A 27873-nucleotide genomic window follows, 5' to 3' on the forward strand; every position below is an offset into this window, starting at 1 on the left:
AAAGCGGTGATGGTTGCACAATCTTGTCAATATACTAAAACCAGTGATCTGTACACTTATTTAAAAGAATGAACTTTATGTTATGTGAATTATATCTCCATACAAAAAGTTAATAGAAAAAAACCCAGCAAGCTGTTGAAGACTACCTCCTCTGGGATGCCACATGTATAGAGAGCCTGGGATCACTGGGGGCATGTAGAGTGTTCAATGAACTTGTATCATTCTACTTATTAAGCTGGGCAATAGGTTCATGGGTGTATTGCTTCATATCTATTCAATATTCGATAAAAAAACAAAACATTTACAAGAGCAATAAATATACTTTTTTTCCTGTTTTTCAAACCACAATCAACACAAAAATTGGATTTGAATTTAAATGACCATAAGTTGGTAGTCAACCTTAACTAAGCAACCTCAGTGTGCAAAATACCATTACGGAAAATTATGGGGCAATGACAATCACAACCCTCCAAGGAACTTATAAACTAAAGCATGAGCGGCCCTCCAGCTCCAGAAAGCCATAAACCAGCTTCCTCATGGAATAATTTCAGCAAAGGTTTTGACAGTCCCAGCACCAGCTATTATTAAAGAATCCATGTCATACAATTTCATACAATTAAAATATCAATATATTTTACTTTGAGAGCTTCAAATTTTTATTCTGAAAAGTTGTTTCCTCTCCCTTTTATAAATCTGCTTTTAAGGACTTGGGATAAGGTGGAATTAGACCATAGGAAATTGTAAGGAACTTGTTTATGAGGCTTGTTCTTCACTTGAAGTTATTTTATGGTACGCGGGCCTCTCACTGTTGTGGCCTCTCCCGTTGCGGAGCACAGGCTCCAGACGCGCAGGCTCAGCGGCCATGGCTCACGGGCCCAGCCGCTCCGCGGCATGTGGGATCTTCCCGGACGGGGGCACGAACCCGTACGCCCTGCATTGGCAGGCGGACTCTCAACCACTGCGCCACCAGGGAAGCCGGAAGTAATATATTTTTAAAGCCCCGACTTAAATGATATCTTTAGATTATCACACATTCTCATCTAGACTCTATTAGTTTCTGAATATTCATATAATGACATCTTGAAGTGCCTTTTTTGCAAGATACGGTCTAGATAAACAGACAAGCTTTCTAAAAACAATCAAGGTTACCCTCAAGATTTATAATCGCTATAGGTCATCGAAAATTGTATCTATGTTTCCAGTTTTACCAAAGATCGGCAAAAGCAAATAGTTTTAACCTGAACACTCTTTTCCACTAAGGAAATCAATATTTTTATTTTATATCACAGTTTCTGGGATATATACTCTAGAAATGTATCATTCCAGTAATTAATTCAGGAACATATATCCATTTTAGAATCAACTGTCTAAATTAATACAAGTAACTTGATGATGCAATGGTGTTGGAGAAAGCAAATGGAAATTTGTAGCCAAAGAGCCCTGGATTAGAATCCAAATCTGCCACTGATTCTCTGACATCTGTAAAATGAAGATATTAGGATCCACCTTGGAGGATGACTGCAAAGATGAAATGAGATAATTAACACAGTGATCCTGGCACACTAGAATGTTCCACAAACATTGGCCCTCTGTGTTTTCCCCTTTCTTGTGAAAAAGCAAAGCCTTCTTAACTAAATGTCCACATAAAGAAATATATAATTTTAATTAAACATTTAGGCACTAAAAAAAAAAATTGCTTCGCCATTTACTAAATTTTCTCCTCTGCATGGTAAATTGTAATCTTGGTTAAACTGTGTCAAAAAAATTTCATGAGAACCTTATTTTTAAAATTAAAACTAATGAGGAAGTGGAGGATAATCCATTCTTAAGCTTATTAATATAACTGAAGGCTTCATCTCTCTACCCAAGTGCTTACTGGTTTCTGCAACCAAGGTGAGCAGCTATGACCTATATTTTAGGATTTGGATTGGACTGAAAAGTCGCTGTGTTGTTGGATGAAGACAGAAAGGCATGCTTATCACATCTAGCACTAAATTAAGAGGAGTAGCTAATACGGTAAATAACAAAAGCAAGAACCAAAAACATTTTGTCAAACTTGAAATCAGCAGATGCCATTCATCACATTTACATTTCAAAGTCCTACGGTAATGGTTGTTATCACTATAAGGCTGCTTGTTTTTGTAGGCCTCAGACACACCGGATGGAGACACTTAGCTTTGCCCGAAGAATCACGTGGATAAGACGAAGGTGAACTGATAACCTGGTCAGCCAGCAGTCTGATGCAGCTTCCAAAAATGACAATGCTAATACTAAAGCATCAACATAGCATAGTGTGCTGAAGTAACAGTTCCCATATTTTCAGCACTGGTCCTCCAATATCTTGAGCCCAACCTGGCCCACACCTCTTTTTGTACGGCCCACGAGCTAGCTATGCGTGGGTTTGAAAAAAGGCAAAAGGATAATATTTCATGACATTTGAAAATTATATGAAATTCAAATTTCAGGGTCCATAAATAAAATTTTACCAGACATAGCCATGCCCATTCATTTACGTATTGTCTCCTCCTGATTTCATGTCGCAAGGTCAGAGTTGAGTTGTTGCAATCTTATAGCCTGCAATTCTAAAATATTTCTATCTGGCCTTTTTACAGAAAAAGCTTACTGACCCTTGCTCTAGAGCACCGCATTCAATATTTTTGAAAGGGCAATAACAGAGGAGGTCCAACAGATTGGGCAGGGAGTCTGAAACCATTTCCTAAGGTGAATTGTTGAGGGAATTGTGGATATTAAGCCAGCAAAAGAGAAAACCAAAGGACAACATTATAGTTTTCTCTAAATATTTAAAGAGCCAGCATGTGGAAGTGGCTTGTGTTTGTGTCACCATAGACAGGAAAATGGAAGTTCTAGGGAGGCAGACATCAATTAAACATAAGAGAGCATCTTCTGGGAATCCCCTGGTGGTCCAGTGGTTAGGACTCCCCAGTTCCTCTGCTGGTGGCCTGGGTTTGATCCCTGGTCAGGGAACTAAGATCCCACAAGCCGCTCAGCCAAAAAAAAAAAGCATCTTCTAACACATCAAAGTGGACAATCATAGATGTTATATCACAGAAGAGCAAGCACCCTGCCATGCTGGTATTTAAGCTAAAAGGCAAGATGATTGCCATGCGAGATTATTATAGAAGATTCTTACAGTGGGTAGGAAGCTGAACTGGTTTAACACTCAGGTTCTCTCTAAATTTTATCTCAAAAGAAAATGATCATAAATAACAGGTGACAGCTTAATGACAGGTCAATGGAAACAATTTCTATTACCACATTCACTAAGGATTATACTTTACAGGGAAATATATATACCTATATGTATGTGTATACATATATGTGTGTAGGTACATATATATGTAAATGGCATATTAAAAAGAGGTTTATTTAAATAAAGAGCACAGGAGCTATAAAAAGAAGCACAGTAAAAAAAGAAGGGTTATTTTTAGGAGGAGGGTTCCAACTACAGAAAATAAGGAAAGGACGTCCGCTGCTAAATAAAATGAGCTGGACTCTTGCCTTGTGTTACTACAGGAAACCAGCTTGGTGCTGCTTGAAAAAGGGGAATAGTCTATATATATTTAAAATGGAAAGGGGAAGAATGTGTTAAGAAAAAAAAAAGAATGTGCTCAAATACAAAATACAGTAAAGGGCACAGTCGGGTGATTTACTTGCACTGGACTTCATAAAATAGTTTTACAAACAACTTCACAAAGCACAGCCACCTGTTAAGCTGTTATTTTGGCCTATCTATTTCCAATGGCAACCTTGACACCCAAGCAAGAGACATACCACCATAGCAACATAAACATTACGGTGTTGGAGAATAAAATTTTAGGAAGCAATTTATAGCTTCTGCAGGGCTGAAAATAAACTAATCCTTAAGCATGTGTTACTATGACATAACGTTCCCACAGGACAAACTCAGATCCTCTGGACACCTCAGGATTCCTTCCCACGGGCCATTTGGAAAGTACAGACTCCAAAAATGAATATTGTACTAGATGGACTTCTAAAATAAAGGTATTTAAAGGTGTGAGACCGTGTGATTTCATGCACAGCTCAGGGAATGCATGATTACCAGGTATTCACACAGCATCCACACTTGGACAATTATCACTGTCCCTTACATTTGCTGAATGGGCTTGTATGTCATGTGATCAGCCCCTCATGGAGGCAAAAAGAAGGGTACTGGAATACTACTCAGCCATAAAAAAGAATGAAATTTTGACATTTGCAGCAACATGGATGGACTTGGAGGGCATTATGATAAGTGAAATAAGTCAGACAGAGAAAGACAAATACTGTATGATATCACTTATATGTGGAATCTAAAAATACAACAAACTAGTGAATATAACAAAAAAGAAGCAGACTCACAGATATAGAGAACAAACTAGTGGTTACCAGTGGGGAGAGGGAAGCGGGGAGGGGAAATATAGGGGTGGGGGAGTGGGAGGTACAAACCACTGGATATAAGATAGTCTCAAGGATGTATTGTACGACACGGGGAATATAGCCAATATTTTGTAATAACTAAAAATAACTGTAACCTTTAAACTTGTATGAGAAATAAAAAATTTAAAAAGAGGGGTATTGAAAGTTGAGGAAACTGAGGCACAAGAAAATCCAGTCTTCCTAAATCAATTCATGGCTATCAATCAGCAAGACCTCACCATACTGCACCACCCTAAGCCAGAAACCCCGAGTTAGGGCAATATAGGTACTTTAGCTCCAGGAGATAAAATGCCAAGGAAAGGGTAGAGGAAAATGAAAGGAAAACCATGTTTGAAAGTGATGAGGCCTCTTTTCAGGCATGATACTCCCCGTGAGAGGTGGGGCGATTACCAGGACTTAAAAGATGAACTTTGTAAGGTACGGCTGATTTGCCATTCAAAAAGACCCAACCAACAGGAAAGAAAGCTGATCATCCAGCTTTAAGACGAGACACACCCAAAAGGTGTGTCGTGGGGTGGCATGTGGCAGGGCCAAGTGAGTCTGCATCTGGGTGAACAGGTTCTACCTCATCTGGGGATCTGAGAGACACCAAGGCAAATCCTGAGCCCAGTGGTCACAAACAGGCCTGGGCTCCATCCCAGAACCACAGTCCATTAGCCCTGGCCACCATTTCTAACTGCTTCTTTTTCCTTTGCTCTTGAGTATCCTCAAAGATAGAGGCCTGCAAGGCCCGTGCGCAGTTCCTTCTCCAGATCCACAGAAGAGACTGTCCAAAGGCCAGGACAACACTGAATGCAGCCGTTCTGCAGATGAAAAACAGATGAATCTATGATGAAGCTTCCTATGATGCCAGGGATTTGGCTGCTTTTGATATGAGAACCATTCCTGAACCCCTTTAAAAAATAAGATGGTTGGGCTTCCCTGGTGGCACTGTGGTTGAGAGCCCGCCCACCGATGCAGGGGACGTGGGTTCGTGCCCCAGTCCGGGAAGATCCCACATGCCGCGGAGCGGCTTGGCCCGTGAGCCATGGCTGCTGAGCCTGCGCGTCCGGAGCCTGTGCTCCGCAACGGGAGAGGCCACAACAGTGAGAGGCCCGCGTACCGCAAAAAAAAAAAAAAAAAAAAAAAGATGGTTTCTGACAGATATAACCAACATTAAAACAAACAAAAACCTCCTAAAAGATTTAAGGCAGAAGGCTGAACACTATGTAAATAATGGCTAATTTTAAATATACTTGACCCTTTTGGATGTGTGTTTCTTGAAAAGGCTTAAGGGGGTTATTCCATTTGGACAACTAATAGCCTAATTACTATTTTTTAAGAAAACAATAACCAAACTCCTTTTCAGCCAGTCTTGGCAAGAAATCTCTAAGAACAGCCATCTCTGCAGCACTATATGTCATACTGCTGGAAAAAACATAATTACACTCAGCTGCATCCAAGTTTCCATCAAACACAATCCAAAAGAGGTGAACTATTGAATCCTGAATCTAAAGGTTTTTCATTTTGAGCACGATGCCTCTTTATGAGCAACAAAAACACAACATCCAAAAAAGAAGCATTCGTCATAGCCTTCAATAGTCCAGGATTTGGGTCTCCAGTGTACACAGTACAGTCTGTACCCCAATGATTAAAGACAATTCTAGTTACCAAACTCTTTGCACTTGGCGGGGGAGTAAATAACTCTATTTCGTATCTTTAAACCTGCCTCATTGAGCAAAAGAACCGTCTATTTTCACAGCACTTTTCAAGCATTGAGAAAACCACTTTTATCCACCATGTCACTTTAATGGAGGCTGAAATAGCCCAAAATGATGATAAATGTTAGGTGACATGAATGGCTTTATTTGTCTTTTCATCGGCTCCAGCATCTTCATCATCATTGTTTCAGGTCAGGGTAAACTCAGCAAAATTTTCCTGATGAAGGCCCATGTCAAGAGGGTACAAAACACAGGGAACTCACACATCTCAGAAGACATGTCCAGGGATTCAAATACAAACTTTAGTGATAACCCTGTCTTCAGAACTACCTGTCCATACAAGGAGGTGATTACAAGTCTTGTTTTCTTAAACATCTATCCAGTGTTGTTTTTCTATTTGGTTAAACTGCTAATTACTACTTTAACAAGAGTGTTGTTTTCTGTGACTTTGTTTTGCAGATGTCTACTATTTCGGGTGCATTAGAGATTAAACAGACATCTGTAAGGTGGCCCAGGCACACTGGAAAGTTCTCGGACTGGAGACCAACATTTTTCTACAACCCACTACTTTCTTGGACAGTGCAGGACACAAACTGCTCCTTGAGAGCAGCAGGACTATAATCCTAAAAAATCTAATGAAATCCAGGTTGTTGGCTACTGAGTTGAAAACTCTACCTACAGACATCACTAAGAGAATTGACAACAATGAAAATGTTGCAAAGTGAACTTGTTAATAAGCCGTCATAATAATAAATTCGTTTTTTTCTCCTGAGTTAAATATTTATCAAATCCTAAAAAAAAAAAAAAAAAAAAAAAGCTAACATTTTAACTGTACTTCTTTATTTAGAAAAAGAGTCCAATTGATGTCTGTTTCCACCTGGTACAGGAATAAAGCATTATCATTAATCAAATATTCTGTCTTCTACTTTAATTGAAGAACACTTGTCAGTGACAACTTTGTTGGAAATACTTCTAAAATGCACTGGTACTTTTTCCTGTCTTAGTAAGTATTCCAAGCAAAAATGCACTTTTTGTGTTAAATGACAATATAGTAGGACTCCTGAATTAAAACTGTCAGGCACTCCAGCTGTTGCTACAAAGGTATAGGTCACTAAATTGAGTCATTAATGCCACCCAAAATATGGATACAGGTCCATCTTGTCATTTTCCTCCTTTGAAAGAAGGCAGAATTCAGAAAATATTTCTAGTTACCTTCTGTTAATTCAAGTTTTATTAAGTTTGCTTCAGGAAATGATGTATGAGTTTAATGATAAAGTAATATAACCAGTGCTTTAAAGGAAAGAAAAAAATGCTGACCAGATACCTAGAACAGTAAACTCATAGAATGTAGAATGGTGGTTGCCATGGGCTGCAGGGAGGTGGATAGGGAGTTATTGTTTATGGGTACAGAGTTTCAGTTTTACAAGATGAAAAGAGTTCTGAAGATGGATGGTGGTGATGGCTGGCCAACAATGTGAATGCCCTCATGCCACCGAATTCTACACTTAAAAAATAGTTAAGGACTTCCTTGGTGGCTCAGTAGTTAAGAATCTGCCTGCCAATTCAGGGGACACGGATTCGATCCCTGGTCTGGGAAGATCCCACATGCCGCGGGGCAACTAAGCCCGTGTGCCACAACTACTGAAGACCATGCACCTAGAGCCTGTGCTCCACAGCAAGAGAAGCCACCGCAATGAGAAGCCCGTGCACCGCACAAAAAGTAGCAACTAGAGAAAGCCCACGTGCAGCAACAAAGACCCAACACAGCCAAAACTAAATAAATAAATTAATTAAATAAAATAAAAATTAAAAATAATAAGTTTAAGAAAAATAGTTACGGGGACTTCCATGGCGGTCCAGACTCTACACTTTCCCTGCAGGGGGCGAGGGTTCGATCCCTGGTCAGGGAACTAAGATCCCGCATGCCACGCAGTGTGGGAAAAAAACCAAAAAGTTAAGATGGCAATTTTATGTAATATGTTTTACCATAATTTTTTTAAAATTATTTTAAAAAACTGACCTGAATGTACACATCCAATTAAGTGTGGTCCCCTTCAAATAGTTCATTTTAGGGCATTACATGTTTATTTCCATAGTGTTGACACAGAGCAAAACATCTCTGAATCTCTGCCGTAAAATTTAAGACAGGTTTGTTTGGATTTTTTTCATTGTTTTGAACATTCCTGATAACGGTAAATGTCTTTGGAGGACAATTTTTAATTTTAAAAAAGCCTTTTATAGCTCCATTTTCAGAATAATAATCTTATCAAGCTAAAAATTTTATTTTAGCCCACATGAGGTGTGACTCTACAGGAGCAATATGAATTTGTGCATGTGGTTTGTAAACTGCCTGTGAGGCAATGCTAGTAAAGGTGAGACACAAGTTTCCAAGGAGCCACCTCTCAGCAGGAAGGGAAAGTACACAGTGCTGACTAATACATTTTGATCATTTTTCATACCCTCCAGTTTGCTTACCTCCATGTGAAAGAGGTTTAAGTTTTCAACGAAATGTGCCAGAAACATGGTGTCACTTGTCTGTTCCCATTGTTATTTCCAGATACTAATTTTGAGAAACCTACAAGTGCTTATCAGTGAACATCTCGGCTAAAGATGTCTATGAAAGCCAAAGGCTGTCACTGCCATTAAAAGGAATAATTTCTCAAAGTGTAGGGGTGGTTCTCTTTTTAGAGCATGAACTACAAAACTTCTTTTCAAAGAGGAGTATGATTCATTTATCAAAGTTAAACTGAGGAATGTCACTTGGTTTAATACTTGAATAAAACTGATTATTCAGTAGGAGATAAAGCTTATGGACCACTCTCTTAGCTTAACTGGAACAGAAGAACTACCTTCCCCCAATTATTTCCTTTGATAATCCTGAACAAGTTATTTAATCTTTAAGGGGTGTGTGTGTGTGTGTGTGTATTGGGATAGAACTAAATAATCTCTAATGCTCCTTCCAGCTTTGGGATTCTAGGGAAGGCAGAAATGGGAAAGCAAAGAGCCTGGGCTCAGAAGTCTGACCAGCATGGGCATGAATCCAGGTCTGCCATTGAATAGCCATGCAAGCACCTGTGATCCACATCTGTAAAATGGGATGCTAATATCCAACTCACTGCACCATTACAAGGATTAAATAAACAAGAAAGCGCTGGACAAATGTAATTTCTCTTTGCCTCCTTTGCATGCGGAATGTGACTGCTTGCAATCCAAGCATACAAAACAGAAACTGAATTTTTAAAACTCTTACTTACCAAGCAGGTTTCACGGGATGCATCGCCGAGGCACATAGTGCTATTTTATTATGTACAGAAAAGCAAAGTGAGGACTTCCCTGGTGGCGCAGTGGTTAAGAATCCACCTGCCAATTCAGGGAACATGGGTTCGAGCCCTGATCTGGGAAGATCCCACATGCCGCGGAACAACTAAGCCCGTGCGCCACAACTACTGAGCCTGTGCTCTAGAGCCCGTGAGCCACAACTACTGAGCCCGTGTGCCGCAATTACTGAAGCCCGCGCACCTAGAGCCGGTGCTCTGCAGCAAGAGAAGCCACCGCAGTGAGAAGCCCGTGCACCGCAGCCCCTGCTCGCTGCAACTAGAGAAAGCCTGCGCACAGCAAAAAAGACCCAAAGCAGCCAAAAATAATAAATAAATAAATTTATTGTTTAAAAAAGAGAGAATCAGGGCAAGCAACTTTCACAATCTGTGTAAGACACGAAGACAGAGATGGCTCAGGTAAGCATAATGAACAGTGTAACCCTGCACTTCCTAGGGACTATTCAGTTCTCTACGATACCTTTCAGGAAGCGTGGGCACAGTAATTATTAAAAGGTCCTACACCATCTCTATAAACGGTCTATGCCAGTTGGAAACACTCTTGCCAGAGAGCCAGGAGATAAGTGAAACTTGGTCGTTTCAAGAATAAATAAATAAATCCCACCATGACGGTTAAAACTAGAAAATATTGGAGAGTTTTGGGGAACTCCAACTAATCCAGCAAATAAGACCTAATTCATTTGAAGGCTTCAATCACTTAATTATATTAGCATCCAAGTTCATGGTGACTTCTCTAACCCCAGCTGATAAATTTTCTTCTGAATAAATACACAGATCAGTTAATTGGGGTATAAAAATACACAAACTAATGCTCAGAAACATCTGGATCTGACCTTAATACGGCAAATATAATCAGACCTAAATGGTGTGTGTGTGTAGTTGACATGGGACAGGGCGCAGTCTTTGGAGATTAGTTGCTTAGATTAGGTGCTTAAACAACATTATTACAGGTTGTCATCAAATTACATTTGTTTGGCCAATCTCACTTCTCTAGGTGATTCATCCTGGGAAAGAAACAACACCCTAAAGATTGTCAGATTAATTCTAAAGAAATTAAAGGATGATGATGTTTTTTCTTTGCTTGGGAACAACAGGAATTCTAGAAGGCTGTGCTTCACCCAAACTTAAAAGAAGCAAAAAAAAAAAAAGAAAGATTAAAAAAAAGTGAAGAACCACTGGATAAATCTGATCAAGAACTTACATTAGCTACTTGTTTAGGTGGATGAGTCGACTTCCACTAAAATCTAAAAAGGAGTTTTAAGAGCTGGCCCCTTTGTCAGAGTGCTGGGAAATGAAAGAATGACTCACTTTTTTTTTTTTTTTTTGCGGTACGCGGGCCTCCCGCTGTTGTGGCCTCTCCTGTTGCGGAGCAACAGGCTCCGGACGCGTAGGCTCAGCGGCCATGGCTCACGGGCGCAGCCGCTCCGTGGCATGTGGGATCTTCCCAAACCGGGGCACGAACCCCTGTCCCCTGCATTGGCAGGCGGACTCTCAACCACTGCGCCACCAGGGAAGCCCAAGAATGACTCACTTTATACTTGATGTCAAAATCTTGGTGAGCACTGGCTTTCGTGTTTCTAAATCAACAAACAGCATTGTATAATGTTGCTCAGGCCATAGGCCAGGAAGTGGCCAGTGACCCTATACTCCTTTCTCTGTCACGGGTAAAGCTAGTGGCCAAGATAGTGTGTCCTGGGCACAGGGGGGTTCCTTCTAACTCTGTGTCACCCTGGGAGACTTGCCCAGCCTAACGCGGCATGATTTTGCCATCCTAGACAGAGACTATTGACACACAGTTTAAATAGTCATTTAGTCTATTTTATAATGAAGCCTGTGATGGAAAGTCTCAAGGACATCTGCCAGAGATGAATAAAGCAGAGGACTCAACTCCCATGTAGAATCATCTCCTCCAGAACACATATTCCAGGATTCATTCTGCCAACACATCATTTCCCACTCAATGTGCAGAGAAAGCAGAGGACTGCACTTGGAACCACAGCCAGAAAGGTCACCAGGTACTTACTGTTCCTTCCATTAATGATGGCTGGTGCCAGCCTCTGTCTCCAATTAGGGGTGGGGAGGGGGGCTGTTCCTGAAGATTGTGAAATCTGTCAATGAATGTCCACCCCCCCTCCACCGCCACCCCCTAAAGCCCTGTAGCTGTTCAAGTTGTGATTATGTTTTTTCCGCTAAGTATCAAATTCTGACCTAAATTGTGGTCATTCTAGTCCAAATCTGGCAGATTTTTTTTTTCCCACACTGCTGCAGAAGAGAACAACCTCCTTTGGAAAGCTGTCTAAATTCAGGACAATCAGAGTCATCTTCTTGAGAAGAGGGACCATAACTTTTCAGTGTTCGTACTCATAATTCAATTTCCGTGCTTTCTGTCAATGGCTCTCTCTCTGAACATAGAGGTCTATTCTGCTGGAAAAATCCATAGATACCTCTTTAAAAAAAAAAACAACACAGCTTTATTGAGATGTATTTTACACACCAACTCAATGGTTTTTAATATATTTACACAGAGTTGTGCAACCATCACCAAAATCTATTTTAAGACAGCAAGGAAACTTCTCCAATGTTCTCTGGACTGTAAGCTCTAAGAGGGTAGGGATCACGTCTGCCTTGTTTGCTGCTCCATCCCTGGCACCAGGTCTAGCACCTAGCCTAGCACCTGGCACAGAGTAAGAGGTCAGTAAGTATTTGTGATAAACACTTTCATGCTGCCCCAGGGCCAGCCTGAACCTTCCAGATCCCTAAGTTTCCTAGATACGAGAAATAACTACTTCTTTCCTCCAACAGAAAATTCCTTCAATTCAGCTCATCTCCCTACGGTAGGCAGAATGATCCCTGAGGTTCCCAGTGTGCACACCCTGTATATGTACAATTCCTTCACCTTGAATGGGGGTGGGCCTAATCAGACCATTCTTTTTGAAAAAGAGTAGAGGTCAGAGACAAGTCAGAGGTTCAGAGTTGGAGCAAATGCTTTCCTGTTGGCCTTGAAGGGGCAAACGGCCACATTGTGGCGAGGGCCACATGGCAGGAAATAGCAGGCGGCCTCTAAGAGCTGGCCCCTAGCTGATGGCCAGCAAGAAAGGGGAGACTTAGTCCTACAGCCACAAGGAACTGAATTCTGCCAACAACCACGTGAACTTGGAAGAGTACTCCAAGCTCCAGAAGAACATGGAGCTGCTAAGTTTGTGAAAATTTGTTATATAGCAATAGATATTGAATATACCCCTCCAGGAATCTGGAGGAAGGCAGACTGATTACATTAACTCCCAGGAATGAATGGCCTCAAACTTCTCAGAGGTACTGCTGTGGAATTTTAAAATGAGGAGGTTTTTAATAAAAAAGAATCTCTAGTTTGCAAAATTTCAAGAGGTATAAAGCTTAAGTGAAAAACTTAAACAGTGTGAAGGAAAACATCTAGGGACAGCTTTCCTAAAAGGTTCCTATTTTTCTCAGTTTCTTCTCATCCATTCATTCAGCAAGCATTTACTGTGTGCCAGACCCAAGGTTTAAGCAGTAGAGCTGCCCTATCCAATATGGCAGCCACCAGCCACATGTGACCCTTGAGCACTGCAAAGTGGCCAATGGGAATTGAAATGTGCTAGCACAGGGAACTCCGCTCAATATTCTGTAATAACCGAAAACAATTTGACAAAGAAAAGATACATGTATATGTATAACTGAATCACTTTGCTATATACCTGAAACTAACACAACATTGTTAATCAACTATGCTCCAATATAAAAAAAAAATTTAATGAAAAAAAGAAATGTGCTGCAAATGGAAAACACACTGGATTTCAAAGACTTTGTATGAAAGAAAAATAAGTTAAAAGATCTTGTTAGTATTTTCTTATGTGGATTACACGTTGAAAAGATAGTGATGGAGATGGATGACAAACAAGTAAACAAATAAGTACAGATTAAGATAAATGCAAAAGGAGGGGAGGGATAAATTGGGAGACTGGGATTGACATATACACACTACTATGTATAAAATAGATAACTATTAAGGACCTACTGTATAGCACAGGGAACTCTACTCAGTACTCTGTAATGACCTATATGGGAATAGAATCTTCAAAAGAGAGTATATATGTATATGTATAACTGATTCACTTTGCTGTACAGCAGAAACTAACACACCATTGGAAATCAACTATACTCCAATAAAAATTTTTTAAAAAGATAAATGCTATGAAGGAAATAAGTGCAAAGATAGAGAATAATAGGGGAAAACTATTTTATATGGAGTGGTCAGGAAAGATGTCTCTGAGGAGGTAACATATCCACTTATAAACCTGCAAGACTGCTGTTAACTCTCAAGTTTTCACACATGACAGCACCAGGGGCTGGGGAGCTTGAGAGCTGCAGGGCTATCACGTTGCACCGTTCCGATTGGGTTCCATGTAAATGGCGCCCCCTGGAGGTGTGCACCCCGAGATCCTGTTTGTATGAATTGCTTCTAAGGTTTCATAAGATACTTTTTTCAAACTTTACATTTTCCAGATACAATTTGTTTTCCAGTTTTAATAGTTATAACACACTTCAACTTCATCTGCCATGTAGCCTACAAAAAATCTCTACTTGGGAATACAACAAAATTCCTGATTTCAAGCATGAGACACAGAGGGCAGGCAGTTGGCAGTCTGCAATCTGAAATTCTTTTTTCCGTCTCCCAGCGATTTGCTAAATTTCGTCTCCCAGCGATTTGCTAAAGATTTGTAAAACCTTCCTGACTTCTTGCTACAAATCAGCTGGTTTCTGTATTTGTCTTCTTCTCTGAACAGAGGCAGACACGTTTGCTAGTTTTCAAAAAAGTTTTCAGAGTTACTTGACCATACAGACCTCCAGGCGACAGAAAGCAGGCCAGAATCCACAGAGGCCAGCCAGGGCACCTGCACCCTCACTCAGGCGGCCAAAGCAATGAACCTCGACGTACTTTTCCAGTAATCGCTGCCCCTGAAAAACACACTTACTGCCTGTCACTGTGCACACGCTTTTATATTTAAAAAAACAAAACAAAACATCTTTGTGAACCCTCTGCCCTACACACACACACACACACACACACACACACACACACACACACACACACGCACACTTCCCTGATTGACACTGGGGCAAGGAAGAGATCTTAAAGAGGTTAAGTGTTGAAAATAGATTATTTTTTTTTGAAAGCTACCTATAAAAAATAGTATTCTCCATTCACCAAAATGAGAGCCTTTCTGAAAGGAAGATGCCTCACTTTCCCTGAATATCAGTTATACTCAATCAGATACAGTGTTTTGAAGCTGATTTTTAAAAGCCTTGGGAATTCACCCCCTGCCTTTGTAATGAAAAGCAAAAGTTAATTACTACCCACTTTTAACTAGGGTTTTGTTAACAATAGTGGTTTTGTTTTTTTTTTCTCCCAAGGCCTAGAATCTGTTTCATGTGACAGGCATTCACACCCAAATCACAGGGAAAATGCGGTGTCCTTTCTCCACAAAGTCACTTTCACTGACCAGCCAGGAAGACAGCATCTGCTCCTCGTTGTCTGTTCTATTAGTGGTGAAAGGTTTGCACTGATCCATTAACCCGCCCCCCACTTCCCGGGTGCCCCTCACGACCAAGAAGGGAGCTTTGGGAGACAGCTGGGCAGCAATGAGCAACACTGTTCCCTGATGACTGTGAAACAGGCCAGAGAAGCTAACGGGATCACCCAGAAATCACTCACAACCCCACCCTTTGTCCCTCCCAACTAAGCTAACAATTAGGAAAAAAAAAGTCAAAATAGTGCTCATTCTTAAAAAAAAAAAAATTCCAAAATTATGTTTATGAGGAACCCTGGAGAAGGTCTATGAGATTAATCCAAGGAGTCTTTTCTCCTTTACATTCAAGGATATCACTTTGTACAGAAAACAAAGTGTTGATGAAAATATCAAATTTAAAACCTCTTTCCTGGCCTTCCCTGGTGGCACAGTGGTTAAGAATCCGCCTGCCAATGCAGGGGACACACAGGTTGGAGCCCTGGTCCGGGAATATCCCACATGCCTCAGAGCAACTAGCCTGTGCGTCACAACCACTGAGCCTGCGCTCTAGAGCCCGTGAGCCACAATTACTGAGCCCACACGTCACAACTACTGAAGCCCACACGCCTAGAGCCCATGCTCTGCAACAAGAGAAGCCACCGCAATGAAAAGCCCGCGCACCGCAATGAAGAGTAGGCCCCGCTCGCCGCAACTAGAGAAAGCCTGCACGCAGCAGCAAAGACCCAACGCAGCCAAAAAATAAATAAATAAATTTATATATGAAAAAAACCCTCTTTCCTTAAAGAATTTCTGTCCCAATAGGTTTGCAGATGCATTTCATGAAAATGCTTTAAAACGGAGCAAAAAGGAACACTGTTGGGCATTTTGGCATCTTCATTTATGTCATTCCAGAGACAGCATCACCCCTATCCCAAATCTGTTCTCAGAAATGTGCGCAAGAAAATTCTCTGGGGACTCAGGGGAGCCTGGATAAAGTGCGCTGGCTCCCTGCCAGGACAAAGAATAAAATAATATTCTGTTAAAAAGTTGGGTTGTTTTTTCTTTTTTCTTTTCTCTCTCTTTCTTCTTTTCTTGGAGGGGAGTGTTTCTGTTTTCCATCGTGCGTCAAATCCCTGAAGATCAGGCTTCCCTGGTGGCGCAGCGGTTGAGAGTCCGCTTGCCGATGCAGGGGACATGGGTTCGTGCCCCGGTCTGGGAAGATCCCACATGCCGCAGAGCGGCTGGGCCTGTGAGCCATGGCCGCTGGGCCTGCGTGTCCGGAGCCTGTGCTCCACAACGGGAGAGGCCACAACAGTGAGAGCCCCGCGTACCGCAAAAAAAAAAAAAAAAATCCCTGAAGATCACAAGTAAATCCCAGACATTAATGTTGATGCAGTCAGAAAAGGAAGTATTAAACACCAAAGCAAGCAATGAAGTTGAAAAGATTCCCACCTTAGATCATACTGGGCTGTGCTCAGCTCTTGGAAGATGCTTATCTCACCGATAAGGACTTGCCAGGGAGGAGTGATCAGACTGTGCTCCACGGAGCCCTGAAGATGCAGTTTGGGACCAAGATGCTGGGACCAGTGGCAGCACCAAGGAGTGGCTTAGGAGGGAAGGGCCTTGAACTCCACCATAATCTGCATTGAGCCACACATCCAAAAGCTACCCCCCAAAAAAAATACAATCTAAGGAAAACCAGTGGACTTGTTATACAAAAGCAGCTTCAAAGAGAGGCCCCTGGCCACCTTTAGGGGCAGCTGACAACCCCTAAAATTCCCCTAAGAAGACAAGGTCAGAGTCTCCAACCCACCTTCCAACTAGAGACTGATTTAGTCTCCTGCTTTGCACATTCAGCTTAGGGATACTTCCTTCCAACAAGGAGTCCCAGCAAAAGAGCTTTGCTCCGGGTTCTGGCCTAGACCTTGCCCTTGGCTATGAGATGGGCAACTAACAGCACCTTCTATAGCTCTAGTCTTCTCCTCCACAAAATGAAATGCTTCAACTCTAGACCATTTCTAATGGTCCTTCCAAGTCTAAAATTCTAGAATCTATATCACCAAATGTTTCAAATGAAGACAATGACAACTGTCTCTTCATAGGCAACTATTGGCCCCCAGGGACCTTTGTTGTTTAGAACTTTCCAATGGGCTTATATTTAGTTCAGAGACAGCAACATTGAAAATAAATGAGGAGACTATTCCAATGAAGTGGGGTTTTTTTAAATTAAAATAAATCCATGGGGGCTTCCCTGGTGGCGCAGTGGTTGAGAGTCCGCCTGCCGATGCAGGGAACATGGGTTCGTGCCCCAGTCCAGGAGGATCCCACATGCTGCGGAGCGGCTGGGCCCGTGAGCCATGGCCGCTGAGCCTGTGCATCTGGAGCCTGTGCTCCGCAACGGGAAAGGCCACAGCAGTGAGAGGCCCGCGTACCGCAAAAAATAATAATAATTAAAAAAATATATCCATGGGATGTTACTTATAATTCTTTACTCTGATATGAATGTCTGAAAAACAAAACACCAACACTGATCTAGACTGTAATTCAGCTTTACTTGCTTTATCTCCCAGAGCTGTTCTTCCTTCCTGGAACTAGGGAATATTTTATGAGTTAAAATAAGGCGAGAGAAATAGTAGAAACTAGCACACTCTATACCAATTCAAAAGGTCTTTGATTTTTCATTTAGTTGATAGTGCTGACTTTATCTGTTTTCAAGAATTTTTTTTTTTCTAGATTAAACATGAGAAACGGGCAAGCAGAGTAAGGAGAAACAAATACTAATGGTTTTACCATGGTTCTGGCTTGGCTATTAACTAGTTGTGTGGCCTGGCGCACATTACTTAACCTTTCTGAATCTCTGTTCACTCATCTGCAAAATGTGGATAACACACCAGTCTCCCTTACACTCCCCTCCAAGAAGAGTTAAACTAGATAAGACCAGGGGAAAAGGATGGACATACAGTGTTGGTCCTTTTGATGATTCTCCAAAACAAGGGCATTTCTCTCATTTTTAAAAGTATGGACATTGCTACTAATTAACTGTGGTTGTCAGAACAGGGACAAATCCTAGAAGTTTCAGGTAGGCTGAATCAGGCCCAAAGCAAATCAAGAGTTGTAGCAAAAGTGAGGTTTCTAAAAGTCTACCAAAGTGGATGGTAGTTGTCTTCTTTGAAGATAATGGCTTCCCAGTTTTCAGAGTTAAGGTTGGGAGGACACAGTGCTAAGGTGGATGGTGGATTGTGGGGTTCACTACCAGTCAGACCCTAGGGGTCTAACCTCTGGCAAGCTGGGCCTCACGTCCTCATCCATCATCTGACTTGGTTAATCTGAATCCTTCCGCTTTGAAACCCTGCTCAATCTAAACTGCCCCTCTGCTTCACTAACAAAGAAGAAAACTACTTCGGAATATGACCTTACAGACACTGAATCATGCTTTGGTCCAAATGAATTACACGTTAATTAAGTTATAATTATACATTATATTACAGGCCGAGTCTCATTTCATTTGCCAATCAAGAAGGGAAGGGCCTCCACCTATACCACTCAAATATAATTACTTCTCCCCAAAGTTGTAGTTATTTCAGTACAAAAATAAATGTGGAGAAAGAGCGGTGTCTGAGGGTTCAAGAAAGCCTGAGAAGGGAAAAAAACAGAATAAAGAGATTTTGTAGGTAGTACAGAAGATTCTAGAGCTGGTTACTTTCTTGACTATCACCTGCAATGGGGGGCATTTCGTGCAGTACCAGCATTGCCCCTAGATCCCAAACTCCTCTCAATAAAGAAAGTCATTAGGAGGAGATGGAGTGGAAGCAGACACACCTCCAAGCTGAACTACTTCAGCTCATCTGCTCAGGGGTGAGAAGATCTCGATAACCTTTTCTAGAAAAACTCCGGTTAACCAGTTTCATTCATTTGTCTCTCCCATCGTCCACATAGCATTGTGTGCTGCTTTTCCACGTGATTTACACGGTCTGCCTACCCACATGGCCTCCCTCCTTCAAGAACTTGCTCAAATGTTATCTCCTCCAAAGCCAACGAACTGCACCGCTCGGTTGATCGTTGGGGTGGGGGCTGATCTCTTTGGCACCCAGCGTCCCTAGAATACATTTTGTAAACTCGGAGCTATACTTTGATCTTGCCTTGGATTGTACTTGGCTCTTCCTTAACACTTGCTCCAGACAACAAATGTAGACAAGTCCCCACCTTTTTCTCTCCCAAAGCACCTCGCCCCTTCCCCAAGTAGTGGCTCAGTAACATGTCTAACAGATTAAGTGCACTGTATTTCAACATAAACACGGTTTGGGTCGCCGGTGTTATGTGTGTTGCCACACCAAACCACACTGGTAAGTTTCAAATTGCCTTGATTGGCTTCAAGCTCCCACGATGTCCCTGGACAAGCGCTAAGCAATTGTGAAATCACCAAAGATAGGGAGGCAGAGCGGGAATAAAGGAAAGCCGGGGCCTGAATAATCCTCACTGAGTCATCGTTTCCTGAAAGATCGAGCTTGAGGCTTGGGGTGGGGAAAGGGGGTGGGGAGGGAGGGGTTCGGGAGAAAGGAACCTGAGCAGCGCGTGGAGGACGAGCCCAGGACAAGCACCCTCCCCTCGCCCTGAAGCTGCGGGACCCGGGAACCCGGACCGGGCCCGCACCCACGTGCTGGAGCGCCCCCCTGTGGCCGCGCCGCAGCCCCCGCCGTTCCCCGCTCGCCCGCAGAGAGCTCTCCCCGCGGCCCAAGAAACAAGACAAGCAGAAAGTTTCCGACCCAGGCGGTTAGAGAAAGGTCGAAGCCAGGTCCGGGGGCCTCGAAGCGCGGGCGTGGCGGAAGAGGCGCCCAGTCTGGCGGCGATGGCAAGGGGTCCGAGCCCAAACGGACCCCCCGAGGGTTCCGAGGTGCCCCGAGGCGGGGCCCGGGCCCTCCAAATCCCGAGGGCGAAGGGCTTCTCCCTTACCCCAACCTTCCAGCGAAGGGCGGGAGGGGAACCTGGGCCCACGCCAGGTCGGATTGCTCCCCCCAGCTACCAGGGCATGCTTGGGGCTCTTGGGTTTGCTTTATTCATTTTCTTAATTGGAAGGAGGGGGCGACCAAATCCCTTTGGCGCATTCTGATCCCCAGCAATCTGGATTCTGGGAGCCTCCCCCCCCAAAACCCACCTGCAGTCTCCACCGCCCCACCCAACGCCGCCCTCCTTTCTGGGGTGACAAGTGGAAGCAGTAATTCCACTTCCTCCTCCCCCTCCAGCCTCCCGGTTTGGAAGGCAGTTTTCCACCAGGGTTTCCCCGCCGCCCGCAGTGGACCCGCCGGCCGGGAGGCGCGGCGCCCCGGAGCCGGGGACGGGGAGTGGGCGAGGCCGGGCCCGGCGCGGCGCTTACCTCGGCTACGGTGAGCGGCATGCAGATCCGGTACTCCTTCAGCAGCATGGTCCTGCCGGCCGCGGACCCCCGAGGCGGGAAGAGGGGGGCTCCCCCAGACCAACAAGGCTGCCGCCCAGGCGCAGGGCAAAGCGCCCGGAGCCCCGTGCTCGGACCCGGGCGGCGAAATAGCCCCGGCGGTGCGCTCAGGTCCTGGCTTCCTCCTCTCCGCCCGAGAGCATGTCAAGGCTTGGGTCCTGGTGTTCGCGGCTCCCCCGCCTCCTTCCTCGCCGACGCCGAGGTCGATCCGCCTGGAACGCGGTGTTGCAAAGTCAGCCAGGGAGGGAGGGAGACCCACTGGAAACCGCTCTGATCGGCAGCCCGGGGCAGTAGTAGCGGGCGCCAGATCAGGACATGCCCGGCAGCGGGCGAGGGAGGAAAAATAAGAGAGATTTCCAAAAATTAAAACGAATGCACAAAAGTCACCCGCTCGATCCGCCTCTGAAACCAGATCTGAACCTGGCGACCCCCCTTTTCCGGCCGGTCTGCCCAAGGCTAATGTCACCAGGCACACATTGCTGACGGAGCCAGAGATGCTGACTTTCCAGACAAAGGCTCGATCGGCTGTGCTCCTTGGGCGGTAAACAAGATTTCCTGCTCTTTTTAGGGCCGGTCCCCGAGGCGCTTCAGGGCTCGCTGGGGGAGAAAAGGGAAGCCGCCGCCGCCGCTCAGCTCTGCCGGGCTGGGGCTCTGGGTTCCTCCGACCTCGGCTCGCGGCTGCGAGGGGCGGGCGGGAGGAAGCTGGCGCCTTCCGTGCGCTTCCCCTCCCCCGAGTCCGGATCCCCGAGCGCCTTGCGTGCCCGAGAGTTTGCAGCCACCTCGCCGGGGCCGGAGAGTCGGCGCCGAGCTGCAGTGTGCCCGGGGAGGTGGGTGCGGGAGGAGCGAGCGCGAGCGAAGCTGACATCAGCAGCCGCCTCGGCGGGGAGGGTAGCCCCATCCGGCCAATGGGGAAATGGCAAAGAATGTGGAGGATTTAAACAAAACAGCATGTCTCTCCCCGGCTGCTGCCAGACGGCAGGGCTGCCGCGGAGAGCCGAGGCTGGCCGGCGATGGGGAGGATCGGAAAAGGGGGCTCCCTTCGGCTCCTTTACCCTTTGAATCTGTTCTCAAATGTACCCCGGGTGCCACAGTGCTCTGTCCAGCCACTCTGGGTAGTTTCTGGGTCCAAGGTACAGAAGTGCCCCTTGACCTTTAGAGAAGGTTTTTACAAATGCCCACCGAGAGCGTTTTCACTTTGGTCCAGTAAGCAAGTCCAGCGCTGGAGAGGCGATGGGATTTGGGAGCAGGAGAGCAAACCCTTGCCTGGTTTCCTAACTGGTTTCAGAGCAGGAATCCAGAAACTGGAAAGTCCAACAATGTGAATGAAAATGAAATCCAAACAGAAAGACACACAAACCAGGGGGAACATGAACCAGGCATAGCCTTTTACCTCTCCTGGCCCTGCTCTGCAGTCTGACTGCAGGCTTCGCAGAGCAGCAAGAAGAGGTTTTCCTGTCAGCATTCCCAAGTTCAAAAAGTCACAGTGAAATGTCAGTGAAAATGCCTGGAGTGTTGGTATTTCATCCATATTAAACAGATGCCTCATTTTAACCACAAGAGGCACATTCTTCAGTTACTCAGGAAGCTGCATGTAACTGCTGAAGTCTGTTTTTCATTTGTCTGGTATTTTTAAGCTTGTTTTTCTGAAAAGTTGCTGGATGAAAAATGCATCAGTTGCCTCTCTGCAGAATAACCTGCAAGCATCATCTTTCCTCAGAAAAAATATTCGTGCTCTAAGATCCTGCTGCTCCTCACAGGGCTTTGGATGGCGATACTGATGGCCTCAATCTTAGAGTATTTAAAATTGTAAGTAATAAGTAATTAACCAATATAACTATGGTGGGCTGTGGCTAAAATCATCCAGATGGCTGGAGAGAAATTATAACTGTGTGAATATGATACAAAGGCTGATAGAAAAATGACACCCTCTATCCAGCTTATATTCTAGGGAAAAAACTATTTTCTAGATAAATGCTTCCCAGAGTTGGCTCAGAAAGATTCACAGCAACTAATTGAAGCTAAACCAAATTCCTCGAGGTGGAAAATCTAAATCTGACACTGTACTGCTGAATAATAACACATGAAAGCCTGTGATACGCAGAGGATGCTCAAGCTGTTTTTCTTTTTCCTGCTTCTTACTCAAACACGGAGTAGTGGCTTCACTTCTGGCACTTAAAACTCTTCCCAGAGGCAGCTAGGGGATGTATTGGCTAGCCACACATGCATATGCACACAGGACATCAGGGTAGGTGGACAAATTCCTGGCTTTCCTAGATGTTTCCTGACATTGATTCTGTATAATGAAGTGTTTTACTGATGAATATTACAGTTGAGGAACTCCTTCTCCGAATCTCACAAACTGCAAATTACCACATGTATGCTTCTGTCCTTTCCCCTTTGCTAAACTGACTTCCTCCCTGAACTTTTCCTTTTCAGTCAGTCCGCACGCCTGGTCACATGACCCTTGTTCAGGCACAGCTCTAATCCTTCTGCCTTCAACACCTCTTAGTGATTCTCTGTGGTCTAACTGAGCAAGTTAAAACTCCCTGGCGGGAGTATCGAGGCTCTGAATCTACCTTTCCCACAGAGCCGCATCACCCTTCCCCGGCCCTGCTCCAGCCAAATGAGAAAACTCTGTTGTCCAGAGAAGGGCTCCACTTACTTCGATCCTTCTGCTCTTGCCACTGCCTTCACAGAGAATCCTCTCCCACTCCCTCCCTCAGGACACAATTAAGCAGCAGGGCATTGACAATCTGTGTTGCTGGAAAGTGATTCTGATGGTAGTGTGTTGGATGGGTTGGGACAGAAGGATACCAGAGGCCAGAGGTTTATATGACTGTAATTCTAAAGGAGACAAACGGGGACGGTCTGAATTAGACAGCGAATGAAGAAAAGACGATGAACTTAAAAGATATGGATAGGACTTGGGAACCGATGGGCTTTCTCTACAACAGTGCTTGGGAGAGGGGAGGGCAAAGGGAGAGCGTATTCATTCATAACTCATTCACACAAGGGAGGAGGGCGCCATCTACTGGTCAGACACCTTGCTTTAAAATGTTTTAAGTCACCTCGTCAGCAACAGTCTGGTGAGAACTGTATCTTTGTTTTCTTTTCAACATGGAGTTCGCAATATCCATTTCCAAAGAGCCTTGAAGGTGTTGCTATCATCACTGTGGATGGTAGCGATGTTCCATTAACAACGTACACTCTACAGTTACGGATCATCACATATTAAAAAGTGTGGATGGGGAGCAAAGGGCAAAGAGAAAAACCAAGAGTAAAGTTACCAGTGAGGAATGATGCGACCAAAAGGAAAAGAGTATTAGCCTACTCATGTCTATGACAGCATATATTCTCAGATGGGTGACACCCTCTGAAGGCAGGGTTCTCAGAACGCGAGATGGGGGAGGTGTGCATCTCAATCAATCATCTGAGGAGCTGTTCAACCCATTGTCTTCACCCGAATTCTGTTGATTCACCCCCTCCCCCACATTGAAACCTCTTCCTAGTTTGTGTGAAAAAAAACCCCAAAACCTGTAGGGTTCTGTCTGTAACTAGGATCTGAAAGAAGAGTGTATTAACAGACTTCGTGACTCTTCATATTTTATTCCAAGAATATCCCTGGTACTTGTAAAGTAAGCTGTTGTGGTTCTTTCCATCTTCCTTCTAGTCCTCCTCACTAGATCTAAAGTCTGTGGATTCACCAAGGCCCAATGAGACTCCTATCTCCTATGTGGAGCCATTCTAGATAACTCTTTTTACTCTTTCTAGACAACCCAGAACACTGATCTGGACTATTCATTTTGGTTCTGGTTTGTATGCCAGTGTGGCCTTTATATATATAATATCATATCCTTTACTTGAAGTGTTTCACTTGTTCTCCAATCCCCCAACATGATGGTAACCTTCCTGAGGAGATGGACCATGTCCTATTGTGTCATCTGTAAAGTGTAGCCTGGTTTGAGGGATATTGTGGGTACCCAATCAAGGTCTATTAGATGTATGCATATGAGTTCAGGATTCTCGACCTTGGCACTATTGACATTTGATAACAGATAATTCTTTGCTGGGGGAATCACTGTAGGATTCAGCAGCATCCCTGGTCTCTACACACTGAGTATCAGTAGCAATCCCACCCACACACCCACGTACATTGCCAAATATGGGGATGGGTGTGGAGGGGGGGAACTGCTGCAGCGCAGAATCACTGCATTATGTAACATTCATTAATCTTATCTAAATGTGTAGCTACTCCAAAGAAGCTTTTGAAGAGACTGAACTTCAACTTGTTTTAGAGCTAAGGAGAGAAGGAACAGAACAAAACTGTTATATCACAGTTCTATAAAGATGTCCCCTTCTCATTCCCATGCTCTGCTTTCTATTAGCCAAGTAGCCCTTGATAAAGGACTTAACTTTATCATTTGGTTACGGTAATGTCTACCAAGTTTTTCTATTGTAGTGACTAGTTTTCCCTTTCCATACTCTATTCTTTGGAAGGTAGTCTTGAAGCACAGCCTACACTCAAGGGAGCAGAGCTAAGCCCCACCCCCTCAAGGGGAGGGTATCTACACACACAATATGGTATCCTGCAAGATGTGTCCTTTCTCCCTCATTTGTGTGTTCATTCAATTATTTATTTATATCAGTGTGGACTCAGGCATATTTCTTCTCTACTTTGAGTTATAATTCAATACGACGTTATTTTTGTTGTTTACACTGGCCCAGCTTTGGCCATTGGTAGCTCTTCCAGGTCGGTTCCTGCGTCCTTTTGACATGCCCCTCCCCCTCTTTAAGGGCAATTTTTGAAAATCAAAGTTATACTTTGCAATTGTTTTATTAAACATTTTTTAATTCCAGAGAAGCCTATGTCTATATATTCCTGTGTGTGTGTGTGTTTTAAACACTTGTATGTCTAACCTTGTTAGGTCCTATGCAAATGTTAAATTCATTCTTAATAAAACTACACAAAGCAAGTCCCAAAGCAATTCTTATGTGTAGACCCATTTATCAGTCCTCTTTTAAATACGGAGAATGCCTTTGATGTGGAATTGCTTACAGCTGTGCAGTAAATGCTCATAAAATAAAGATTAATTGACAATGATGTGGTACAAATTGCTTCACATGGGAAAAAACCCTGGAGGATCCGTGGCCAAACGTATGGTTTTGTCTTCTTTTTTTTTTTTAATAAATAAGCTAGTAATAAATTTTATGAAGGTTTCACTTTTTATTGCATTACCTGCTTTTACAGAAGTTGGCAAACATTGGAATATTTTGAGATGAATTATGAGAGGATCTGTAACCTATACTCACTGGAGAGAAATTTTAGTGATGAAAGAAGACGTTGTCCTTGACCCTGAGTATCCTTTAAGAGGAAGTAACTGTGCAACCATAACTTACGGTAACTCTTTAATGCCAAATTATATTTGACCTAGTATCATCAAATGATGTCAACACAGATCCAGAAATAGTATTTTTTAGCTATGTAGTGCCATAGAGACGTCATGGAATTTGACTTTTTGTGGAACGTTTTAAATGCCCCCAGAGAGAAGAAGGAATTATGTTTGCTATTAAGAGCATGTAACCGTTTATATCAAAACCCCAGCTTAGAAATTGCGTAGGTGACTACAGTGTAGCTGAATAATGGCCCCAAAGACATCAGGCCCTAAGCCCTGGAAACTGAAAATGTTACCATATTGGAAAAAGGGTCTTGGCAGATGTGGTTAAGTTAAAGACTTTGAGATGAGACTACCGTGGATTATCTGGGTGTCCCTAAATATAGTCACAAGTATCTGTGTAAGAGAAAGGCAGGTGGACATCTGACACACACACACACACAGAAGAGGAGAAGTCACTGTGACCATGAAAGCAGAGACTGGAGTGATGAGATCCCCACAAGCCAAGGGATGCCCACAGCCACCAGAAGCTGGAAGAGGCAAGGAACAGACTGTCCCCTAGAGCCTCCAGAGAGAGCATGGCCCTGCCATACCTTGATTTCAGCCCACTGACACTGACTTCAGACTTCTGGATTCCAGACTGTGAGGGCATCAATTGCTTTTGTTTCAAGCCACCAAATTCATGGTTATTTGTTACAGCAGCGAGAGTAAATGGATACAATGACTTAGGTATGCCTTTACTCACCTGACCTTTACCCAAAAGATAAAATATTTTTCTTTACAAAATGATTCATAACAGACTTGAAAATATCAAGTTCTCCCATTGCCTTTAAAATAAGCAATTTATAAAAACAAATATTTTGGAAATTCCCTGGTGGTCCAGTGGTTAGGACTTGGAGCTTTCACTGCCCGGGTTCAATCCCTGGTCAGGGAACTAAGATCCCGCAAGCGGTGCGGCCAAAAATATATGTAAGCAAATAAATAAAAACAAATATTTTACAAACAAATATTTTACACACATTTCAGGAAGTTTTCTGTAATGTAAGCCCTGCGACTTTCAATACCATCAGTATGTTAATGCCTCCTAACTTCAAATCTCTAGCCCAAATGACTCCCTTTAATTTGACATTTGTATATCCACTTGCCTTCTCAGCATTGTCACTTGGATACCCAATAGGCACCTCAAATTAACATATCCAAAACTGACTCCTGTCCTTTTCCTTCTGACTTTCTTGTCCCTAGTCTGCTCCATCTTGGCAAATGGCAACTCCATCTTTTCAGAGATTGAGCTCAAAAATCTTGCAGACATGTTTGACCCCTTTCCTCTCATAACCAACCACAAGTCCTATCTTGGCTCTATTTTCAGATTATATCCAGGATCTAGCCACTTCTTACTACTTCTACTGCCTGCACCCTCGTCCAAGACACCATCATTTTCCCCCTGCATTATTGCAAAAACTTTCTAACTAGTCTCCCAGCTTCTGCCCAGCAGAAAACAGCTTCTGTCTCTTAGGAAATAGAGTGATTCCTTTACTATGTAAATCAGGTCCTGCCACTCCTTTGCCCCAAACTCCCATTGGCTCTCCATCTCACTCAGATTAAAAACCAAGTCCTTCTAATGGTCAAATTGCCTTAAATCTCATCTCCCACAACTCTCGCCCTTACTCATTCTGTTTTTCAAACAAGCCAGGCATGATCTGATTGCTCTCAGCTCAGGGTTCTTGCTCCTGCCTCTGCCTAGAATCTTCATCCCCCAGCAACCTGCAAGACTCCCTTACTGCAGGTCTTAGCTCACTGGCGATGCCCTCTTTGACCACCTCCCAAGCACTATCATCCCTGGCACATATTTACATATTGATTTTCTGTCTTCCTCCCCATTAGAATGTTCACTTCACAAAGGCAGGAACTTTGGGTCAGGTATGTGCACAGCCAATAAGCTGAAAGTGCCAGAAATGCCAAATATGAAAAAATATATATACCAAAGTAGCAATTAATATATAGGCACACTATGTT

The 27873-nt window shown here is 43.5% G+C and overlaps 1 protein-coding gene across 3 annotated transcripts in view; it reads right to left on the reverse strand.

The window, feature by feature from the left end:
* The window catches only part of PITPNC1 (phosphatidylinositol transfer protein cytoplasmic 1), a 258196-nt gene extending 236893 nt beyond the window's left edge, over positions 1-21303 (reverse strand). For 2 of the 3 annotated variants that reach the window (XM_032615786.1, XM_032615785.1), the window contains exon 1: positions 20390-21299. Coding sequence is in view for 2 of the 3 variants with exons in the window: in XM_032615785.1 (XP_032471676.1) it covers positions 20390-20437 (48 nt within the window). In the remaining variant the exon portion in view is untranslated. Of the gene's footprint in view, positions 1-20389 lie in introns of all 3 variants that reach the window. The other variant, XM_032615787.1, reaches the window with a different exon arrangement.
* Between the last annotated feature and the right edge of the window lie 6570 nt (positions 21304-27873).

This window comes from Phocoena sinus, chromosome 20 (genome assembly GCF_008692025.1).
Source record: "Phocoena sinus isolate mPhoSin1 chromosome 20, mPhoSin1.pri, whole genome shotgun sequence".
Lineage (NCBI taxonomy): Eukaryota > Metazoa > Chordata > Mammalia > Artiodactyla > Phocoenidae > Phocoena > Phocoena sinus.